The sequence below is a fragment of the Triticum urartu genome, chromosome 2A, assembly GCF_056163025.1.
Source record: "Triticum urartu cultivar PI428250 chromosome 2A, HENAU_Tu73, whole genome shotgun sequence".
NCBI lineage: Eukaryota > Viridiplantae > Streptophyta > Magnoliopsida > Poales > Poaceae > Triticum > Triticum urartu.
The window spans coordinates 622,202,159-622,224,737 of NC_141874.1; the positions used below are offsets into that span (position 1 = coordinate 622,202,159).

At 50.8% G+C, this 22,579-nt stretch overlaps 1 protein-coding gene across 1 annotated transcript; it reads right to left on the reverse strand.

Annotated features, from left to right (window-relative positions):
• Positions 1 to 4,594: 4,594 nt before the first annotated feature.
• LOC147986261 (uncharacterized) lies at positions 4,595 to 6,569 on the reverse strand. The gene is made up of 4 exons (XM_087541937.1): positions 6,235 to 6,569; positions 5,616 to 6,153; positions 4,917 to 5,193; positions 4,595 to 4,839 (listed from the first exon to the last, which is right to left on the reverse strand). Exons 1-4 carry the CDS (start codon positions 6,567 to 6,569, stop codon positions 4,595 to 4,597), a joined length of 1,395 nt encoding a protein of 464 aa, XP_087398063.1.
• Positions 6,570 to 22,579: the final 16,010 nt, after the last annotated feature.

Below are 22,579 nucleotides of genomic sequence, written 5' to 3' on the forward strand. Positions count from 1 at the left end.
TGGACTACACAGATCTAAACAAGGCTTGCCCTGCAGACCCCTTTGCTCTCCCTCGCATTGATCAGATAATTGATGCTACGGCGGGTTGTGACCGTTTGTGTTTTTTGGATGCTTACTCTGGTTATCATCAGATCAAAATGGCAGTTAAGGACCAGGAGAAGACAGCCTTTATAACTCCCTTTGGAGCCTTCTGCTATGTTTTCATGCCCTTTGGACTCAAGAGTGCCCAGGCAACTTACCAGCGATGTGTTCAGAATTGCCTTCATAAGCAAATTGGGCGCAATGTTCATGTGTATGTGGATGATATTGTGGTCAAATCCAGAAAGGAGGGGACATTGATAGATGATCTACGGGAAGCCTTTGACAATCTCCGGGTCTACAAGATGATGCTCAATCCGGAGAAGTGTGTTTTTGGTGTCCCAGCAGGCAAGCTCTTAGGCTTTCTGGTTTCAAACAGAGGCATTGAGGCTAATCCGGAAAATATTGCAGCAATTACGTCCTTGGCTAAACCGGCATGTATTAACGATGTTCAACGTCTGGCCGGCCGGATTATAGCCTTGATCCGGTTTATCAGCCGCCTTGGAGAGAAGGCCATCCCCTTATATCAGATGCTCAAGAAAACAGATAACTTTGTCTGGAGTGAGGCAGCCGATAAGGCGTTTGAAGATCTGAAGAGGCAGCTAGTGGAACCGCCCGTGCTGGCAGCACCGATCGATAAAGAGCCATTATTATTATATGTGGCTGCTAATACCCGGGCTGTCAGCGTAGCCATTATGGTAGAGCGCAAGGAGCCTGGCAAAGAGTATCCGGTTCAACGGCCGGTTTATTATATCAGTGAGGTGCTCATTGAGTCAAAGCAGAGGTATCCACATTGGCAGAAACTGGTGTATGGGGTGTTTATGGCAAGCGAGAAGCTCAAACACTATTTTCAGGGCCATCCTATCGCAGTGGTCAGTTCAGCTCCTCTGGGCGACATCATTCAAAACAGAGAGGCAACTGGCCGGATTGCCAAGTGGGCCATTGAGCTTGGACCTCACGGGCTCAAATATATACCCCGCACGACGATCAAGTCCCAAGCACTCGTGGATTTCATCAACGATTGGACGGAGTTACAGGCACCTGAGGAGAAACCAGATAATACATACTGGACTATTCATTTTGATGGGTCCAGACAGTTAGAGGGTTCGGGGGCTGGAGTCGTATTAACTTCCCCACGAGGTGACAAGTTTTGTTATGTCCTCCGTTTAATGTTCCCTTGTACTAATAATGCAGCTGAATATGAGGCTTTACTCCATGGTCTTCGGATGGCTAAAGAGATGAATTTGAGCCGGGTTAAGTGCTTCGGCGATTCAGATCTAGTGGCTCAGCAAGTGTCTGGCACTTGGGATTCTAAGGACCCACTCATGGCTGCATATCGGCGAGAGGTGGACGCAGTGGCTGGTCACTTTAAAGGTTATCAGGTGGACCATATAGACCGGCGGAAGAATGAAGCGGCGGGCGCTTTAAGTCGTCTTGGTTCCCAACGTAAACCGGTTCCGCCCAATGTCTTTCTTGATGTATTGCACAATCCGTCAGTCAAAATACCAACCGAAGAAGATTTGGCTATTCCTGATCCGGAGGCTCAGTTGGTGGCAGCTCTGCATGCCATACTGGATTGGACGATCCCGTATCTGGATTACATGAACCGGGGCGAGTTACCAGCTGAGGAAACGTTGGCTTGATAGATAATCCGGCGTTACAAGTCCATGACCATACTCAACGGGGAGTTACATCGTTATAGTGTTTCAGGAGCAATTCAGCGATGTGTTTCTCGTCAAGAAGGTTGTGAGATTTTGCGAGAAATTCATGAAGGGGATTGCGGTCACCACGCCAGTTCAAAGTCATTGGTTGCCAAAGCTTTTCTCCACGGTTTTTACTGGTTGACGGCGCATGTTGATGCGGAGGATTTAGTCAAAAGATGTGATGGATGTCAAAAGTTTGCCCGCCGTGCGCACGTTCCGGCTCAAGAGTTGCGGATGATTCCAACTACGTGGCCATTTGCAACTTGGGGGCTGGATATGGTTGGACCCTTCAAGCTCTCCAAGGACAAGAAGACCCACCTGTTAGTAGCAGTTGATAAATTCACTAAATGGGTGGAGGCAGAGCCAGTCAGCAAGTGTGATGCAGCCACGGCGGTTCAATTCATCAAAAAGGTGATATTCTGGTTTGGCTTTCCACATAGCATTATAACAGATAACGGTACTAATTTATCAAAAGGAGAGATGGAAGAATTCTGTCAACGTGAGCACATCCGGCTTGATCTAGCATCAGTGGCTCACCCCCAATCTAATGGTCAAGCGGAAAGGGCAAATCAAGAAATTCTACGGGGTATCATACCAAGGCTTATGGTTCCCTTAAAGCGGACGCCGGGTTGTTGGGTCGAGGAGCTACCTTCTGTGTTATGGAGCATCAACACCACACCCAATAGGTCTACGGGTTACACGCCTTTCTTCATGGTTTATGGAGCGGAGGCGGTTCTTCCTAGTGACATCCATCACGATTCGCCCCGTGTGGCAGCTTATGTTGAAGCTGATAATGAGAAGGCACATCAGGATTTTCTAGACCTGTTGGATGAAGAGCGGGATCTTGCAGCAGCACGTTCGGCGATTTATCAACAAGATCTTCGACGTTATCACAGCCGCCGGGTTAAAACTAGAACCTTTCAAGAAGGTGATTTGGTGCTCCGGCTCATCCAGGATCAGACTGATATGCACAAGTTATCCCCCCCTTGGGAAGGACCCTTTGTGGTCAGCAAAAATCTGCACAACGGATCCTACTACCTCATTGATGTTTGAGAGCATGAAGACTCACGTCAATCGGAGGAGGAGACAAAGCGGCCATGGAACATAGCTCTCCTTCGGCCTTACTATACTTGAGGCCATAGGCTCTTCACCTGTACATATTTATGACAGTGTATATACCATATAATAAACCGGAGCCTCCGTTATAAGCGGGGTATCTGTTCTTTCTTATATCATATGTGTGCTTTTACAAGTTAACGGTCAAAGCAGAGTCTTTGTTAAACCGGCTTTAGCAGCTGCGTAAAGATAAAGAAAATCACTAGGGGGCTTGGTCATGTTTGAACCACAGCTACACCTCTTGATAGGCATTTCAGCCACACAAGGAAAAATTTGTGGAGCCAAAGAGAGTATTGTACACAGTACAAACTCAAACATAGGCACACGCTGAGCATCACTCACAAAGTTACTTGGGGGCTCTTTTTTGCAAAGCAACAAAGAGTTTGAAAGCACCCTCATAATTGGCTATCAAGCCATGGCTTGGAAGCCTGGTGTATTCACCTAAAACCCCAGGTTATCCTGCCTTCATCAAGTAAGCCACTCCTATCCAGGTAATCCTGGCATGACCCATCGAACGTGTGACAAGTCAATCTTTCACAGACCCTGAACTTGTCACAGTTAAAACGATGATTGGTTAATTGGAGGCCCATCTTAAAAGGCTTTGTTAAATGGTTTAACTCAGAGGCCTGGCAGCCCATGAAAAGCCTCGATTTGGAGCCTGGCAGCTCGTAAAAAGCCTCGCATATTTTCCTATTTGAATTTTGTTTGTTGACAATCATAAGTATTTTTTGATAAACCGGCGTCCTTGACCCGGCTTGCTTTCCAACCACCAGTTGTTGGCACATGATCAATTATAAACCGGTGGTCATTGACCCGGTCTGGTTTTACTAAATCACCAGTGTTATAAAGAAAATCCGTTAGTTATACCGGTCCGGTTTAATACATAGACCAGCATTATGAAGATGAAATTATCAAACGTATCGGGTTGGTGTTAAACACCTTTGCTGTATACACGTTTGTTCAATTAATGAGGTATGTTCTGTACATTATTTTTTGTATAAACACTTGATTATTCAGCTAAAGTACTATATACTTCTTGGATATTATGACATGTTTAGCGGCAAACCGCTAGACATTTTTAAGTTTTTTTGGACCCGGGAAGGCAAGTCATCATAGGCTATGCATAAAATATATCCTGAAGGGCGGCACAGATTGTTACAAAGCGTTATGAAACATGCTCGATGGCATGGCAGATAAACAAAGTTTCAGCTATCCTATTACATGAAGCTTCAAAGCGGCTCAAACAGTGCCATTGTTTTTCACAGTAGCCATATAAACCGGCGACCGGATCAGGATTCTTCATCATGACGGTTTGACGGTTGCGGATTAGTTGGTGTAGGCACTTCTTCATCCCTCCCCAGCCGCTGGAAATCAGCCGTTGACCAATCGATTCCGGTTAAAGCTTGGAATACTGCTTCCTCATGGATAAGATCAGAAGGGTTAATATCAGGGGCATAAGTGTGCTTACAAATCGGAGGCACAAGTTCTTTGACTTCATGGATCTCGTCTGGCTGTCTTTTCCCTTCTGCATCATAAAACGGTTGAAAATGGGACAAATCGGTGTCCTCAGCCAATTTGCTGGCCGCTGGCCGCATATGTTTGTTCAGCCGCCGAAGATCATCATTGTCAAAGTTTGAACCGTCTTCTTTAACGCCTGGATATCCTTTAATGATATCCTCTGCTTCAAGGTCTGGAATCTAGGCCTTGGCTCGAATAAGGGCGGTTAATGCTCCTACTCTCGCAGCGGCTCTTTTCAACTCGGCAATACACGCCGGTAACATGCCCAGCTTCTCAAGGGTCTCCTTAATCAACGTTGGCGCCGGTTTGTTATAAGCCGTTGTACTAATGGCTCGTTGAGACCCAGAGTATAGCTGCTCAACCAATGTATATGCCGCTTTGAGCTTCATTCGCATATCTGCACCAAGATGAGTGATCCGAGTTCCTGCCAAAGATTTTATCAACATTTTGGTTAGTTTTAAGATTCATTGACTGGTGCAACATACATAAATAGACACTTACCAAAGATAGCAGAGGTCATAGCATTGATTTGGCGCTTCAAACCGGCTAGTTCTTCAACCACCGGTTTCAGTGCACCCTCGGCATCTGCAGCTCTTTTGGTTAAATCGGCTTTTTCGGTTTCCCATTCAGCACGATCTTTGTTTAAGGATTCTTTCAGCTTTTCCATTTTGGCCAGGGCCTGCGTCAGCTCCTCTTTGGCTTTTGCAGCTTCGGCTTGTTGAGACTTCACATTTTCTTGCAAGTCAGAGTTTTGGGCATCTTTGTTTCTCAGTTCAGCCTGCAACATTGAAGGTATATTCAACAAAACAACATATTTATGCACTAAGTATAAAGCATATAACAAGTTATCCACTTCATACTTCGGGGCTAATGCCTCTTTGCTTTCAAATACTACCCTCTATACAAGTCTCCAGAGCAATGCAAGCATTATCCTTGACACTTGGGGGCTAATGTATGTTTGTTCTAAACCGGCAGTGTGGATTAAAACCAGATTAACTTGCCAAGCTGCAGAACGTTATCTAATTTTTTCAAACATGAGTCTTATCTATGATTGAGGACACGCCTTTGCAAGGATCAATGATGGGATGCTTGAAGTGTTACAAAGACCCGGTTTATGATTAACAATCATAAAACGGTTCTTGGAGGCTACTTGGAATAATATTTCAGCTATAAATCAATGTACAAGGGAGAAGCATTTACCTCATATCGTTCTTTCATCAAATTCACCAAACCGGCTTCATAATCCCGGTTTGAGTGCAGACGGTTTAAGAAGCCGGAGTGAAGCTCATCAGCGTTAAGATGAGCATAGTTTGATAAGTCGTTGCTCCATTTAACTTTATCCTTGGCAATTTGCTCTTCTTTGGCACTATGCTGAGCAAAAATGACGGGATGACCAGGAGAGCTGTGGCCTATTCCAGTAATAATAACTTCATCACCTTGGCCTTCAGGATTTTTGGTGGATGATGATGGAATTTCAGTGTCTTTCATTGGATCAGCCCGGTTTGGTTCTGCCAATTCAGTATCAGGGGCGGTAGGCTCAGCATCTATTGGTTCGTCAGTGTGTTGGCCGTCAAGGGGCGGATCATCAAAAGTTGTTTCAGGATGGAGGCCTTCCGGTTCACCAGTCTGATCCGGTTCACCAGTCTGATCCGGTTCACCTCCTGGTTCTTCTTCTTCGGCAACAGGGTCTTCTGGCGGATTGGTGACCCGAGCTTTCTTGCTGGGTCTGGCTTTGGCCCTGCAAACAGAATAAGAAAGGATTAACATCCTGTTCAAAAGATGTAGGGCGCATTGAAAGGAAAGGTTTTTCATAACTCACCCGGCCACAGTTTTCAAAGGGGGGAGTTGAGTTGTTGTCGATTCACCAGAAGAGGAAGGAGGTGTCACCTGATAATTTGAATCAGACGGATTAAGAGGCTGTCTAAAATAACCTGCCTTGGGGTAAGAATGGTCAGAAGTAGGAGTGACCTCAGACCGGCGCTTCCGAACCGGAGTATCAGGTAAACCGGCAGAGGTGACCTGTTGGCCACTGTGCCGGGTTGTCCGGCGAGGTTCATGCTGTTGAGTCTTCAAAATAAATGTTGGATCCAAGTGAGCAAGAGGATGAGAAAAGCTTACTTTCTGGATTGTTTGGCGAGTTTTTTGTGTTGGCATACAGTCTGAACCGGAGGAAAGGGTAATTACCTCTACGTCATCAGCCTGACTAGCTTCTGCCTCCTCCTGAGGAAGATCATTGTTAACAAGATGCATAAAAAGAGAGCCAAGTGAGTCAAGTTCTACCTCAACTTCTGGGTCATCAGTATCATCATCAAGTTCCATATTAATCCGGATCAGCTGTTTTCCGCTTTGACGTCCATTTTACGGCTTCGGTCTTTGGGCGGGTTGGTTTGACCACTTTGTCTCCAGTTGGCTTTGCCGATTTCTCTATGGATTTCCGTTTCCAGAAGGGGTCATCACCCTATATATAAAGAAGAAGGGTTACAGCTTGTATAAGTTAAAGATATTAGAGATGAAGAGGAAGTGTAATGCTTACAGCAGGCGGTTTATTCTTGGTATAGAAGGGACTCAGACCGGTTTGACTACAGACCAGTTCCGATTCATTTAGAATCTTCTTTACACCTTCAGTAACTTCTTCCTCAGATAATTGGATGTTGCAATGGCGTTGAGGATCATCAACTTCACCGGTATATTCGCACATTAAACTGGGACGCCGGCTTAGCGGCAAGATACTCCAGGATATCCAACAGCGCACAAAATCCACACCTGTTAAACCGTTTGCCATAAAGGCCCAGAGTTTGGCGATTTGATGAGCCTATTTTGCCCTTTCTGAAGAGCTCAGGCGTTGTGGCATTGGGTGAGTATTGGATAATCTATGATCACGGAAGCCGGGGAGGGGATTTTCATCCTCAGGCGAAGTGTCTCTGCAATAAAACCATGTTTGGTTCCATTCCTTTGGGTGGCTATGATGTTTGGCATGAGGAAATTCCACTTCTTTCCGCTTTTGAATCGAGACACCACCAAGCTTTGTGTTCGGGCCATTCACAAACTCTGTGCGCCGGTTTAAGTGAAAGAAATCCCGCAACAGTTCTGCAGTTGGTTCTTCTTGTAAATAGACTTCACAAAAGACTTGGAAATTGCATAAGTTGGAGACTGAGTTGGGACCAATATCTTGTGGATGCAGTTGGAAGCTGGCAAGCACATCTCGATAAAATTTTGACCCTGGCGGTTTGAAACCACGGCCTATATGGTCAACAAAGATTACCACCTCGCCTTGTCTTGGGGTTGGAGGATTCTCAGTTCCTGGAACTCGCCATTTGATCTCAGTTTTCTTAGGCAGAGAGCCGATGCTAACCATCTCATTCAATTGAGCCTCAGTAACCCGGGAACGAGCCCAGTTGCAGGCAGTGAATTGTTTGGCCATTGCAAAGCGAACAAACTGAAAATGAAAGGCCGGTTTATAAATTACGCATGATTATACACAAGAGACAAGGGAGTAAGAAACATACTGCTATGATAAATGGTACAACCCGGAGACTAGTATAATGAGAGACAAAAGGTAATGCTAGCGCAGGATTGATCAGACACTGTTAAACCGGAGCATAATTATGAAGGTAACATGCTTTTCCGGTTTATCAGAGGGCTAATGGCATAGACTATTTATACAAATGTTAAACCGCTTATATTGGTGCGAGGAGAAACGGATCTCACAGGAACATAGAAACAGATCTCACAGTGATGTATAAAACATTCGGATCTAAAGATAAGACAGAAAAGCAAAAATAATTGGATCTTGAAGGGGTGCAGAACTGAAGCAATTTTTGACAGACTAGATCAGTTTTTTGCGCATAAGGATTTGTGATGACCATGGTAGGTAAGCTATGGCAAGATATGCATGAAGCATAAAGTGTCCATTTATTAAAGGAAGAACATGGAAGAATAGCACTGGTGAACTTCGGAAGAACTGCGAAGAATGTCGAAACCCTAGAACAGATCTATGGTGAAAAAAGCAGTGAACTTACCGGAGCTGGTGAGGAAGCGGAAGGGCGCCGCAGTATTCTGGTGCGTTCAGGGTGATGCAGTGGCCAAGGTCGGAGCAGACGCGACGGTCGACGGTGGCAGCAGAGCTTCAGAGGCTGAGCGGCGCGAGGAAGATGACGCGAAGAGGCACGGGGGGAAACAGTGAAAATGACCCCTCGGTCCTATTTATAAGGCGAAGTGATAAAATGGTAAGTACATGAATCGAGGAGCCCAAAAATGGATAAGTTAATAAAGGTGTCGCCTCGATGAATGGATATGTGTTAAATGAAGGAAATCTCCGGCATCAACGGATGGATGACGTCAGGGCGGTTTATCGTAATTTTAAAGTATGACGTCATGGCGGTTTACAAGATCAAAAATGAAGATAAGAGAGAAGATTTTTTCTAAGTGTGGAAGATTGACATGAACAAGTTCAAACCGATCTGGGGCCTAATGTTGGGGATATTACTACTGGAGGTAAACTGGCCTTATGTAGCCGGGTTGACTCTTTGAAGATTAGAAGTACATGAAGATGTAAAGATGATGGCGCTTTACGGAGGGCCCAAAGGCGGGTTACAGTCTGTAAAATGTAAACCGGCCTAGTCATGTAACTTGTATAGTAAGATAGAAAGAGAGAGGCCAAACCGGATACGTTTATGATCCGGCTTCGGGACTCTGTAGCCCGGCGGGCGTCAACCTATGTATATAAAGGGACGACCCGGCCGCAGTTTAGGGACAGACAACAACAACTCGAGAGCCAGACAAAGCGGATTCGCTCCCTGGCCTTCGAAACCCTAGCAATACCAATCACAACTAGACGTAGGCTTTTACCTTCATTGAAGGGGCCGAACTAGTATAAACTCCCGTGTCCCCTTGTCCGGTTTAACCCCTTTAAGCTAACCCGTTGCGATGGCTCCACGACTAAGTCCTTTCACGAGGACATCTGCCGTGACAAACCCACGACAGGCACCATTACACTGCATGGAAGCCGGAAAATAGCCCTGGAGTGTGAAGAAGGAGATGATGTGTATGCTGAGTCTGTTTGTGCAACAGAGGAGTTAAAGTTTTATGAAGATAATGTTGACCCGGCAGACATGACGTCGTTAAAGAAGCCAACAACGGAGCATGAGCCGGTGTTGAAATTCAAATTAGCTGATGACACCAAGACGGTTGACTTTGTGCCCGGCAACTCATCCAAACAGTTCATCATCAGTGCCAACTTGGATCCAAAATAGGAAAGCGCGCTCATCGAGTTCATCCGTGAGAATCGGGACATCTTTGCATGGAAACCTTCTGATATGCCAGGTGTCCCGAGAGAACTCGTTGAGCACACTCTCAATATTGATCCAAAGTTTAAGCCGGTCAGATAGTTCCTCCGGCGGTTCAACGAGGAAAGCGCAAGGCCATTGGAGAGGAGGTGGCTCGGCTCTTGGCAACCGGGTTCATTGTGGAAGTTTTTCACCCAGAGTGGTTGGCCAACCCAGTGCTTGTACTCAAGAAGAATGGCACATGGCGTATGTGTGTGGATTACACTGATTTAAACAAAGCTTGTCCAGCTGACCCTTTTGCCCTCCCTCGTATTGATCAGATCATTGATGCTACGGCGGGTTGCGCGCGTTTGAGTTTTCTGGATGCTTATTCAGGTTATCATCAGATCAAAATGGCAGTTAAGGACCAGGAGAAGACATCCTTCATTACTCCGTTTGGAGCCTTCTGCTATGTGTCTATGCCTTTTGGGCTTAAGAGTGCCTAGGTGACTTATCAACGGTGTATGCAGAATTGTCTTGACAATCAGATTGGGTGCAATGTTCATGCTTATGTAGATGATATCGTGGTGAAGTCCAGAAAAGAGGAAACCTTAGTAACAGATCTGAAGGAGACCTTTGATAACCTCCGGGTCTACAAGATGATGCTTAACCCAGCTAAGTGTGTTTTTGGAGTTCCCGCTGGCAAACTCTTGGGTTTTTTGGTGTCTAACAGAGGTATTGAAGCTAACCCGGAGAAAATTAAGGCAATCACCTCCCTGGCCAAACCGGTATGCATCAATGACGTTCAACGGCTGGCGGGTCGTGTCGCTGCTTTGAGCCGGTTCATAAGCCGGTTAGGGGAGAAGGCAATGCCTTTGTATCGGAATATGAAAAAGACGGATGATTTCATTTGGAGCGATGCTGCAAACTCTGCTTTTGAGGATCTGAAGAAACAACTTGCTGAGCCACCGGTTCTTGCTGCTCCGGTCGAGAAAGAGCCGTTATTGTTATATGTAGCCGTTAACTCCCGAGCTGTTAGTGTGGCGATTGTGGTGGAACGCTAGGAGGCTGGCAAGGAACATCCAGGTCCAACGACCGGTTTACTACATCAGTGAAATGTTGATTGAGTCTAAACAAAGATATCCACATTGGCAGAAAGTCGTATATGGGGTATTCATGGCGAGCCGTAAGCTCAAGCATTACTTTCAAGGTCACCCAATCACTGTGGTTAGCTCTGCTCCGTTGGGAGACATCATTCAAAATAGAGAAGCCACTGGACGAGTCGCCAAGTGGGCCATTGAGCTTGGGTCTCATGGGTTGAAGTATGTACCACATACTGCGATCAAATCTCAAGCGTTGGTTGACTTTATTAATGATTGGACATAACTGCAGCTGCCAGAAGAGAAACCAGATAACACATATTGGATGATTCACTTTGATGGGTCCAGACAATTGGAAGGCTCGGGGGCTGGAGTTGTTTTAACTTCCCCTCGAGGTGACAAGTTTTGTTATGTGCTACGACTGATGTTTCCCTGTACTAACAACGCAACAGAGTATGAAGCCTTGCTCCCTGGTCTTCGAATGGCCAAAGAGATGAGCCTGAGCCGGGTCTGGTGTCTTGGCGATTCAGATCTGGTGGCTCAACAGGTGTCAGGAAAGTGGGATTCAAAGGACCCTCTCATGGCGGCTTATCGCCGTGAAGTCGATGTTGTTGCAGGACATTTTAAAGGTTATCAGGTGGAACACATTGACCGTAGGAAGAACGAAGCGGCGGATGCTCTAAGCGGGTTGGGGTCTCAGCGTAAGCCGGTGCCACCTAACACCTTTTTGGATGTTTTGCATAACCCATCTGTTAAGTTACCTACAGAGGAGGATTTGGCCGTTCCTGACCCGGAGGCACAGTTGATGGCGGCTCTTCACGTCATCCCAGATTGGACAATACCATTCTTGGCTTACATGACCCGGGGCGAGTTGCCAGCGGATGAGACCCTGGCCCAGTAGATAACCCGGCGGTCTAAGTCAATGATGATTTCAGACGGAGAGTTATACCATCGCAACGTCTCCGGAGCATTTCAGCGGTGTGTTTCTCCTGAAGAAGGCCAAGAAATACTTCGTGAGATGCATGAAGGCGACTGTGGTCATCATGCCAGGTCAAAATCTCTTGTGGCCAAAGATTTTCGTCATGGTTTTTACTGGTTAACGGCTCATCCCGATGCAGAAGATCTGGTCAGTAGGTGTGATGGATGTCAAAAATTCGCACGGCGAGCACATGTGCCGGCTCAAGAGTTGCGGATGATTTCAATCACCCAGCCGTTTGCGGTCTGGGGGCTTGACATGGTTGGACCTTTCAAAAGGTCTAAGGATAAAAATACACATCTTTTAGTGGCAGTTGATAAATTCACAAAGTGGGTTGAGGCAGAGCCAGTGAGTAAGTGTGATGCGGCCACGGCGGTTCAGTTCATGAAAAAGGTGATTTTTCGTTTTGGTTTTCCACGCAGCATTATCACTGACAATGGCACTAATCTATCCCAATGGGCTATGGAGTAGTTTTGTCAACGTGAGCACATTCGGCTTGATGTTTCTTCTATAGCCCATCCTCAATCCAATGGTCAAGCTGAGAGAGCAAATCAGGAAATCTTAAAAGGTCTCAAACCCTAGCTTATGGTTCCCTTGCAGCGGACATCGGGTTGTTGGGTAGAGGAGTTACCCTCGGTGCTGTGGAGTATCAACACCACTCCTAACAGGTCTATAGGTTATACACCTTTCTTCATGGTTTATGGAGTGGAAACAGTGTTGCCTAGTGACATCCGTCATGACTCGCCCCGTGTAGCGGCTTATGTTGAAGCTAATAACAAGCAAGCCAGACAGTATGCACTTGACTTATTGGATGAGGAAAGAGACTTAGCAGCGGCTCGATCAGCAATCTATCAACGGGACCTGCGCCGTTATCACAGCCGCCAGGTTAAGTCCAGGACTTTTCAAGAAGGTGACCTGGTGCTCCGGCTCATCCAGGATCTGTCAGATGCACACAAACTATCCCCGCCTTGTGAAGGACCCTTTGTGGTTAGTGTCGGTGTCAAAACCGGCGGATCTCGGGTAGGGGGTCCCGAACTGTGCGTCTAAGGCGGATGGTAACAGGAGGCAGGGAACACGATGTTTTACCCAGGTTCGGGCCCTCTTGATTGAGGTAAAACCCTACGTCCTGCTTGATTAATATTGATGATATGGGTAGTACAAGAGTAGATCTACCACGAGATCAGAGAGGCTAAACCCTAGAGGCTAGCCTATGGTATGATTGTATGTTGTCTTACGGACTAAAACCCTTCGGTTTATATAGACACCGGAGGGGGCTAGGGTTACACAAGGTCGGTTACAAAGGAGGAGATATACATATCCGTATTGCCTAGCTTGCCTTCCACTCCAAGTAGAGTCCCATCCGGACACGAGACTAAGTCTTCAACCTTGTATCTTCATAATCCAACAGTCCGGCCAAAGGATATAATCCGGCTATCCGGAGACCCCCTAATCCAGGACTTCCTCAATAGCCCCTGAACCAGGCTTTCAATGACGATGAGTCCGGCGTGCAGTATTGTCTTCGGCATTGCAAGGCGGGTTCCTCCTCCGAATACACCACGGAAGAATTTGAATACAAGGATAGTGTCCGACCCTGCAAAATAAGTTCCACATACCACCGTAGAGAGAATCATATTTCCACAAATCCAATTTGCTGACTTGTTTTGGCAACACGACATCATGCCATGGCCCGGTGATTATTCGAACCGTTTCCTTTAACTACCACCACACATAACGCGAGGCAGTTTTTTGACACGTCTTGTCAAAGCAGAGATCATGTCCCCCTTATTACGGGATTCTCATCAATACGGACGTGGGTAACCCAACCGCACCATCGATTATGGCGCTTGGGGGATAAGCGAGTTTTACCAGGCTAGTGGGGACGCATAGTTTCGTCCGCCCATATAAAGGGATAAGGATTCACCTTTTCATCCACGCCTTCTTCCTCCTTTGCTCATCCATTTTCGCGCACTCGAGCTCTAGCGCCCAAGTCCGCACTTCCCACCTCAACCTTCTCCATCCATGTCCAGAGCGGGAGGCAGGTGGATGGTCTCCTCCGTCACGGAGGGACACATCAAGAAGCTGAGGAGAGCCGGATACCTGCCCGACGACATCGCGCACCGGCTCCCAGATGAAGGGCAGCTCATCCCCACCCCCAGGCCCCATGAGAGGGTAGTGTTCCTTACCCATTTCCTCCGCGGACTGGGATTCCCTCTCCACCCATTCGCCCGAGGGCTCAGGTTCTACTACGACCTGGATTTCCACGATTTGGCCCCGAACTTCATCCTCGACATCTCGGTGTTTATCGTCGTGTGCGAGGCCTTCCTCCGCATCAAGCCCCACTTCGGCTTATGGCTGAAGACCTTCAATGTCAAGCCGAAGGTAGTGAGCGGCCGCCAGGTGGAGTGCGGAGGCGCCATGGTGGGCAAGATGCCCAACGTCACATGGCTCGAGGGCTCCTTCGTGGAGACCGTAAAGGGGTGGCAATCGGGGTGGTTCTACATCACCGAGCCGCGTGGCCCTAAATGGGCAGCGGCCCCCGAGTTCCAATCTGGCGTCCCCACGCGGCTCACCTCCTAGCAAGAGAAGGGCCTGTCCTGGGGTAGTTCGGGAGAGCTGACCAGACTCCAAACATGTATTCAAAACATGGTGAACAAGAAGCTCAAACTCGTAAACGTAGTCCAGGTCATGCTCATCCGCCGGATCCTCCCGTGCCAACAACGGGCTTTCAACTTGTGGGAGTTCGACCCGGCCCAGCACCGAACTCTGAATAGGCTCTTCGACACAACTCAAGAGGATGCCTGGAAGGTGCTATTCAAGGGTGCCGAGGTTCCCCCTCCCACTACCGAGGATCGCGGATTCTGCGCGAAGCGCCAAGCCAGCGCGGTAAGCTGTTTTACCTCTCACCGGATACTTGTTTTTCATAGTTTGTCTCTATGCGGGATCTAAGCTCCCGTACCTTTGACAGGACTGGCAGGAGACGGCCGGACAAATCGACCGTCCGGCTCCTTTGCCCGAAGGCCCAGCAGACGCTCTCCTGACGAAGATGCTGACTCTGGCTCCTTACAAGGTGCCGGAGAAGACCAAGAAGGCCAAGGGAACCCGAAAGAGTTCCCGACGCCAGGCGTCATCGGACTCATCGTCCGATAACTCTGCGGCACACTCCTCCCCCGAAGACGAGGAGGAAGAAGAAGATGCTCCCCCTACAGTTGGGGAGACAAGAAAAGGAAGGGTGCCCCAACTGGGGAGGCCGAAGTGTCCAAGAAGGGAAGGACTCTCCTTCCGGACAGTTCCACCACCGCTGCCGAAGGTGAAGACGAGTGGATGCTCAGGGCCAAGCCCCTGGTGAAGTCATAAGTATTCGGATACCAGAGTAACTCATAGCATTCCTTTGTCGCACTGCTTCCCCTAACGCCGAATATTATTATGCAGGCCACCACGAGCCAGTATCGATGTATCGTCGGACGGCTCCCAGGGCTCGTCGGATATGGATAGCGATCCACTTCCGACCGCCACCTCCCCTTGCCCTGCGGACGATGCCGAGGTATTGTCTCAAGAGGCACCGGGTCGAGGGGAGACAGTCCTGGAGGCGCCTCAAGGCGACCTTCCGGACTCCGGGAGCATAGGGAACAAGGCCCCTGAGGGCTCCGAGTTCGGTCCTCGGCCGAACACCGCACCGGAACCTCCAGTGGTTCCGGACTCGGGCAGGCGGCCTCCTTCAAAGAGGGGCAAGACGCCTGTGCCAGTGACCTCTGTCCATCCAGAGGCGCCAGACAATCTGATGGGAGCGCTTCACAGCGCTTCCATCGACGAGGAGCACCGTACTATTATGAGTACGGTGGTCCAGAAGGTTCAGTCCGCCAAGAGCGGATTGACTGAAGCCTATGCTAGCCTTCTAACAGGCTTTGACGTAAGTGTTTAAAATATAGGAAAAATATTACCGCATAGACAGTAGCCCCTGATGCTATGTTCGGTGTTCATAAAGAAAAGCCGAACAGAGGATCAAACAATATCGCAGGAGTCTAATATAAGTATGTCAATATGTGTATGCAGGCTTCACTTCTGGCATCTACCGCACTGACTGCGGAGGTCGCCGCACTGAAGTAGGACCTTAAAGGGTCCAAGGACGAGCTCGACCTTGCCAAGAGGCAGCTCGAGGAGAACAAAGGTAAGTAGTACCTAGTCTATGGATATGTATAAAAAGAATGCTATTGCAAAATGACAGGATCATCATGAATTTGCCAGGGGCCATGCCGGGGGTCTAATCCACAAGCACCTATGGGACCGGCGGACCGAGTCCCTTTCGGTTCGGCGGGGGCGAGGGTCGCACGAAGAGCGGATCGAGGCGAAGCACACGAGCGGTTTACCCAGGTTCGGGCCGCACGGATGCGTAAAACCCTACTCCTGCTTTGTGGTTTGTATTGAGTTCTTGCTCGGGAGCGCGGAGTGCTACAGTACACTCCAGCAGCTAACGAGACTGAGCGTGAGTGTTCTCTTTTCTCCCCTTTCTACATTGCGCATGGGCCTCCTTTTATATGCTCAAGGGGTCACCGATAGGTGGCAACATAGACAAGGGTAAAAATGGAAAGGTGTTGCGGTTGGTACAGCTACCTGCTACAGTGTATCATACCTAACCCTGACGGCAGGGGACAAGCGCATTAAATGCCCATCTGCGTCGCCTAAATAGTGCAAAAGGGACCGTCAGGGACGCCACCGCTCGCCACGATGGCAATCTTGTCAGGGCCGCTTGCCCCCGCGCGCCGCTGGCTGCACAGCCTCCCGCCACGTACGCCTGGAAGGGTCCCAAAGCGACACGTTGGTGGATGTGCTGGAGCGCGGGCACAGAGTGGTGGCTTGCCGCGGCAAGCGCCTTGCCGCGGTCGTTGTCTTGTCGCGTCCGGGAGCTTGTCTCTCACCGGACCTTGCCGGGACGCGTGGCGCGTCGCGGCAAGTTCCTTGAGATGCCTTGGTTGGCCTTCCGGGCAAACTCCTCTTGCCGGGGTCTTGTCTCCTTGGCTTGGATACTTTGTCCTTGAATGGCTCCAAAGGAACCACGGAGGACCTTGGCGGTCACCCGGCAAGCCTTGCCGCGGGATGCTGCGACTGCCCGTGCACAAGTTCGGGATACTAGGGTACCCCTACTCTAGTACACCGACAGGAGCCCCCGGGCCTGGGCCATACATGGTGCCGAGCGCTGTTGGGCCAGGCCCAAAACAGGGCACGGGCACACGCGGCCTGGGTTACGCCGTATCTCTCCCCGTATCCACCGCGCCCTCCCCGAACGGCACGCGTTGAATGCGGCGTCGTGGGAGAGATCGTGGGTGGTTTATTTATTCGGAAAGGCGGAACGTCCGCCCCCTCCCTCTTTATAAGCATGGGAAACAGGGGTAGTTCGCCCATTCGCCGGTTGCTACTCCAATCTCGGAAACCTCCGCCGCTCCCTCGTCTTCCCAAAGCTGAAAGAGAGCAGCGCCCCGCTCCCCATCGCCACCAGCACCACCAACGCCGTCGACCTCCTCCACCACTTCCGCCATGGCTCCGAGAGCCGACAAGGGGAAGGTTGTGAAGTCGACCGAGGCGCAGCGGCTTGGGGCGCTACGAAAGGAGCGGGCAATCTTCCCCCCCAAGCTCGCCACGAGGGAGCTGAGGGAGAATTTCTACCTCTTCTGGTCGACGGAGACGTGAGCGCATCCGCGCACGAAGGTACTTCCAGCCACCGCTTGGAAAATGGCTCCAAACGGATATCCTTTCTTCGCCTTGTTCTTCTACTGCGGGCTCTGCCCGCCCTTCTCTGAGTTCTTCTGCGATATTATGAACACCAACGGGTTCCGCCTCCTTGACTTCACCCCCAATGCTGTTCTGACCATGGCAGTTTTCGCACATCTCTGCGAAAACTTTGTCGGAGTCTATCCCAATGTAGCCCTTTTTCGCCACTTCTTTATGCCCTGAGTAGAGAGAGGAGAGCCTTTATCCGGCGGAATCGCCTGGATCTCGAGGGCCGGCAAGAAGGACACTTATCTGGAGGGAGAGTTCCGCAGCAAGTGAGAGGAATGGAGAGCAGACTGGTGCTGGATTGCCGAGGAGAACCCACAGCCGTTTACCGCCCGGCGCCAAGCCCCAGTAGCACGCGGCAGCGATTGGAGTGACGTGACCCCGGAAGATGATAGGCTGAAGATTGCCGTCACCCGGATCCACCGCCTCAGGCTTGCCGGGCTCACTGTAGGCGCTGTTGGCGCAGATTTTCTTCGCCGCCGCATCGCCCCCCTGCAGGAGCGAGAGGAGCTCGTCGGCGAGAAAGAGCTTGCCGGGCATGACGTCGAGTCGGGCGAGCCCGCCGAGGATACGAGCGGCTTGTTGGAGATCAACTCCTCTTCCTCCTCATCTTCAGGCAACTCGCCGCAAGCAGAGCCTCCATCCCCACCAAGAAGGCATCTCCGCAAGGCCGGGGACGTAGCGGGGCGGCGGGCGAGTCAACAGTCGCCGCGCCGCGCGACACGCTCCACCGCGGCAAGCACTGTTGCCGCGGGAGCACCTCACGCTGCTGCGGCAACTGGAGCGGGGTCCACCTGGACCACCGCTTCTGCTCCTGCCGCTTCTCACGCCGCGGCGGCAGCCGGGGCGGGGTCATCTCAGACCACCGCCACTGTTCCCGCCAAGCAGCCAAGGGAAACTACTCCTCCGCCTCCTCGCGCCGGACGTGAGCCGGACTTCGACTTCTCCATGTTCAGCTCCGACGAGGAAGAAGAAGAGTAAGATTCTTTTGTTGTACTTGTAGTTCTTCAATTCTTGCTGTTTTGTCTTGTATCTCATTTGCTTTACTCTGAACTTATTCCTTTTTAGGACTCTGGCCCAGAGAGCAGCGAAGAGGGCCAAGGTCCCGGTGATTATCATCGAGGACGAACCCACTGCGATAGCAGGGGGTGCGTCCGAGACAACCTTGCCGGACCCGGCAACTGTTCTCCAGAGCAGCCCCCAGCGTAAGTATATGGTTCACTTTCCGCTGTTAGGCGCATGGATACTCTTTCTTTGCTGACATCTGACCATTGGTTCGTGTAGGGGCAGAGCGGCCCCACCAGGAGCGCCCGGAGGCCACCCCCGAAACGCCAAGGGAGAGTCCTCCGGCAAGGGAGAGTTCTCCGGCAAGGGACAGCACCAGCGGCCCCCCGGTGGCGGAGACCACGACTGCAGAACCCGGTACAAGTAATCCTCTCGCTTCAAAACTTCCCTTGGGTTCTTCTTCTTTTGATCTTCTTTTTGGGTATTTGCTTGACTCTTCTCCCTTTTCCGGCCGTCAGACCCATCTGCTGCGGAGCCGATGGAGACCGAGGTTGCCGCCGACGACGTCGCTGCCACCGAAGAAGCAGCCGGTGCTGACGATCCCGCCGGCGCAGACGCCACCAAAGCTGCCGCCGCAGAAGCAGGCGGGGGGTCTGGCGATCGCACTGACGGCCCTGAGGCCGCAGGAGCGCCAGGCGCTACGTCGACCGCCGACCCGTCCGCCGCTGCCATAGCGCCAGGCTCCGAAGAGCCCCAGCCAGGCGTCTACTTGAAGGCCGGCGATGGCGTCTTCATCAACCTCTCCTGGGCGTCGAGCTCCAGGGCGCCGGTCGAAGGAGAAAGCTTCAACGGAGAGGTGCTCGCCTCCGCTGGGCTGACGCTAGTTGACGCGCCGAGCAGCAGCAGCAGCGAGCCTGAGGAGGAGCGGCTGCTGCGGAAGCTGGTGTCGCTCTATCGTGCCCAGCAAGCCAAGCTGGAATCCCGCGAGGCGCTTGTTGCAAAGGCGGGAGTGGACATCGAAAAGCGCGCAGAGGAGCTCCGGGGTCTCAACCAGGAAGCTCTTCGGTCCCTGGCAGAGGAGCGGGAGCAACTCGCCGAGGAGCAGAAGGCCTTCCTCCTCGAGAAGGCTGGAGTCGAAGAGCAACAGCGGCTTGCCGCTGAGAAGCTGTCTGCCCAGGAGGGCGAGCTGGTGCAGCGGAAGGTCAACCTTGACGCCCACGAGGAGGAGCTTGCCGCGCGCGAGCGAACATTCGGCGGAGCCCTCAAGAAAGCGGAGGATGCTGCCGCAGCCGCCGAGGCCGTCAAGAAGGAGCTGGAGACGAAGGTGGCGCAGCTGGAGGCCGATCTCAAGGCGAGCGATGAGGAGCTTGCCGCGCTCAAGCGTGAGCGGGAGAAGGACGCCTACAGCCACTCAAAGCTGCAGGCTCGTCTTGCCGAGAAGGGCAAGGAGCTCAGCGCCGCCAAGGACTCCAATGCAGATCTTGAGTTGAAGCTGACCACTTTGACCAAGACGCTGGACGGCGCCAGGGAGCAGGAGGTGGCCTTGAAGGAGGAGATCAAGGGCGACAAGGCGCTGCTGGCGAGTGCTGCCGCCGCCCAGAATGCTTTTAGGGAGAATGTGGAGCACTGGACGAAGGGTCTCGTGAATGTTGCCGCAGACATTGATAGGGAGCTGGCGCAGCTGGGGATGGAGGACCTCGGGTATCCCTCCGACGAGAACCTCCAACCCAGCGCCAAGCTCATCTTGTTCTTCAAAGGCGTGGCAACAGCCCTCCAGCGGCTCCGGGAGAAGATCCCAAAGCAGCTGGCTGACGAGTCGCGCCAGATCTGCGCGGGAGCTCTTCAAAAGGTGTTGGTGAAGGTGGTCTTCCGCAACCCGGGCCTCAATCTCACCAACGTCCTCAAGACCCTGCCGCCGGATGCTAATCTGGAGGCGCTCAAGACCCTTGTCGCACCCATTGTGGACAAGGTAAGCGGGATCAAGAGGATTGAGGGCGATCGCGTAGACTAGGCCGCCCGTTTTCTTCTTTTCTTGTCGCTGCTGGTCATGTTATAAGAACAATCTGTTAGAGCCGCGACAAGCTACCTTGTAATATAACTCTATTCCGGGTAATGATTGCAATGTTATTCCCTTTACTTGATTCCTCCCTTTGTATGTTTTTGCCCTACGCTTTTAGGGAACTTGCCGGTGCAGGCACCTTAGCCGCGAGCGCTAAGTGCGGGACGTCAGCAGCCTGCTGGCGGTGCCGCTACCGACAAGAAACCTTGTCGCAACTAGTCGCAGCTCACTTAAGTTGTTGAGCGGACTCGAAACAAAGTAAGGGCGCAACTAGCTACGAGTTGGTTCCTCCGCGCACAGGTTTTCCATAAAAAGTGCGGTCGTTCAAGGGAGATAACTTAAAATTTTTAAAAAATCTGATTGCTCAAACTTTGGCAACTTAGATTTTCTGTTGTTTGCTTCCCGGTAAGGCGAAACTTTCTTGAACGACGCCTGGTCCATACCATTATCTTCTCCTTTCCCCCCCGGCAAACTTGTGGGCGAGGGAACCTTCCTTTCCTTGAGAAAAAAGAAAGAAGAGAAAATAAAGATATGGAGCCTTACGGCTCGTTATTGCTTACCGGGGAGTAGGTGCTGCACAAAGTGTCAGATCATATATGCAAAAAATAGAAAGCATGAAATTGACAAGATGTGCGGAGCATATGAGCTTTACTTATGCACGGGGTCTGCGCCCGGCTTTGTACAAAGGATTACATGCAACAGCGGCAAGACTTGTACAAAAGGTGGTTGCCGGAACAGGTTCCGGCAACCGCGCCTTACGGGTAAAACTTACGAAGATGCTCAATGTTCCAGGAATTGCTCACCGGAATGATATGTTCGGTCTCAAGGCGGACAGCGCCAGGCCTAGTGACTCGTTTCACCCGGTAAGGGCCTTCCCACTTTGGCGTCAACTTGTTGGAATTCCTGGCGGACTGAACACGCCGAAGAACAAGGTCGCCTTCCTCGAGACTTCTGGCGTTAACTTTGCGGCTATGGTAGCGGCGCAAAGCTTGCTGGTAGCGAGCAGCTCGTACAGCAGCCTGAAGACGGTCTTCCTCAAGGAGTAGCGCGTCATCTTGTCGCAGCTGCTCTTGCTCAAGCTCATCATAAGCGAGCACTCGAGGTGACCCGTATATGAGTTCCGTGGGGAGAACTACCTCTGCTCCATAGACTAGAGCGAAAGGTGTCTGGCCAGTGGCTCGATTTGGCGTCGTCCTGATCGACCAAAGAGCCACCGGCAGCTCCTCGATCCAGTTTCTTCCGCACTTGTGCAGCCTGTTGAAAGTCCTGGTCTTGAGCCCATGCAGCACTTCAGCATTTGCCCTCTCCGCTTGACCGTTGCTTCTCGGGTGAGCAACAGAAGCGAAGCAGACCTTGGCGCCAAGATCTTGGACGTACTGCATGAAGGTGTGGCTCGTGAATTGCGTACCGTTGTCGGTGATTATCCTGTTAGGGATCCCGAAGCGGCAAACAATCGACCTGAAGAACTTGACTGCTGACTGTGCTGTCACCTTCCTCACTGCTTCCACTTCCGGCGACTTTGTGAACTTGTCGATTGCAACGTACAAGTACTCAAAGCCCCCGACTGCTCGGGGAAAGGGGCCGAGGATGTCGAGCCCCTAGACCGAAAATGGCCAGGATAAAGGGATCGTCTGGAGAGCTTGAGCTGGTTGGTGTATCTGCTTGGAATGGAACTGGCACGCTTCACACTTGGTTACTTGTGCAGTTGCATCCTGGAGGGCTGTCGGCCAAAAGAAACCTTGCCAGAATGCTTTGCCGGCAAGTGCTCTTGCGCCAATGTGGTGACCACATATGCCTCCATGTATCTCTGCCAACAGCTTTTGTCCGTCTTCCCGGTGAATACACTTCAATTTCACACCGTTGAGTCTTCTTCTGTACAGTGTGTTGTCGACAAACTGGTACATACTTGACTGTCGGGCTACTCTTTCCGCTTCTTCTTGCTCTTCGGGAAGTTCTCCTGTATGAAGGAAACGGACAATCTGTTGTGCCCA

What these genes read in the sequence shown, in the direction of transcription:
- LOC147986261 (XM_087541937.1), bottom strand. Translation starts at nt 6,569, where the DNA reads ATGCCAACACAAAAAACTCGCCAAACAATCCAGAAAGTAAGCTTTTCT. An exon ending in CCTTTGAAAACTGTGGCCGG is followed by an intron (nt 6,154 to 6,234) that starts GTGAGTTATGAA and finishes TTCTGTTTGCAG; the next exon opens with GGCCAAAGCCAGACCCAGCA. An exon ending in TGATGAAAGAACGATATGAG is followed by an intron (nt 5,194 to 5,615) that starts GTAAATGCTTCT and finishes TCAATGTTGCAG; the next exon opens with GCTGAACTGAGAAACAAAGA.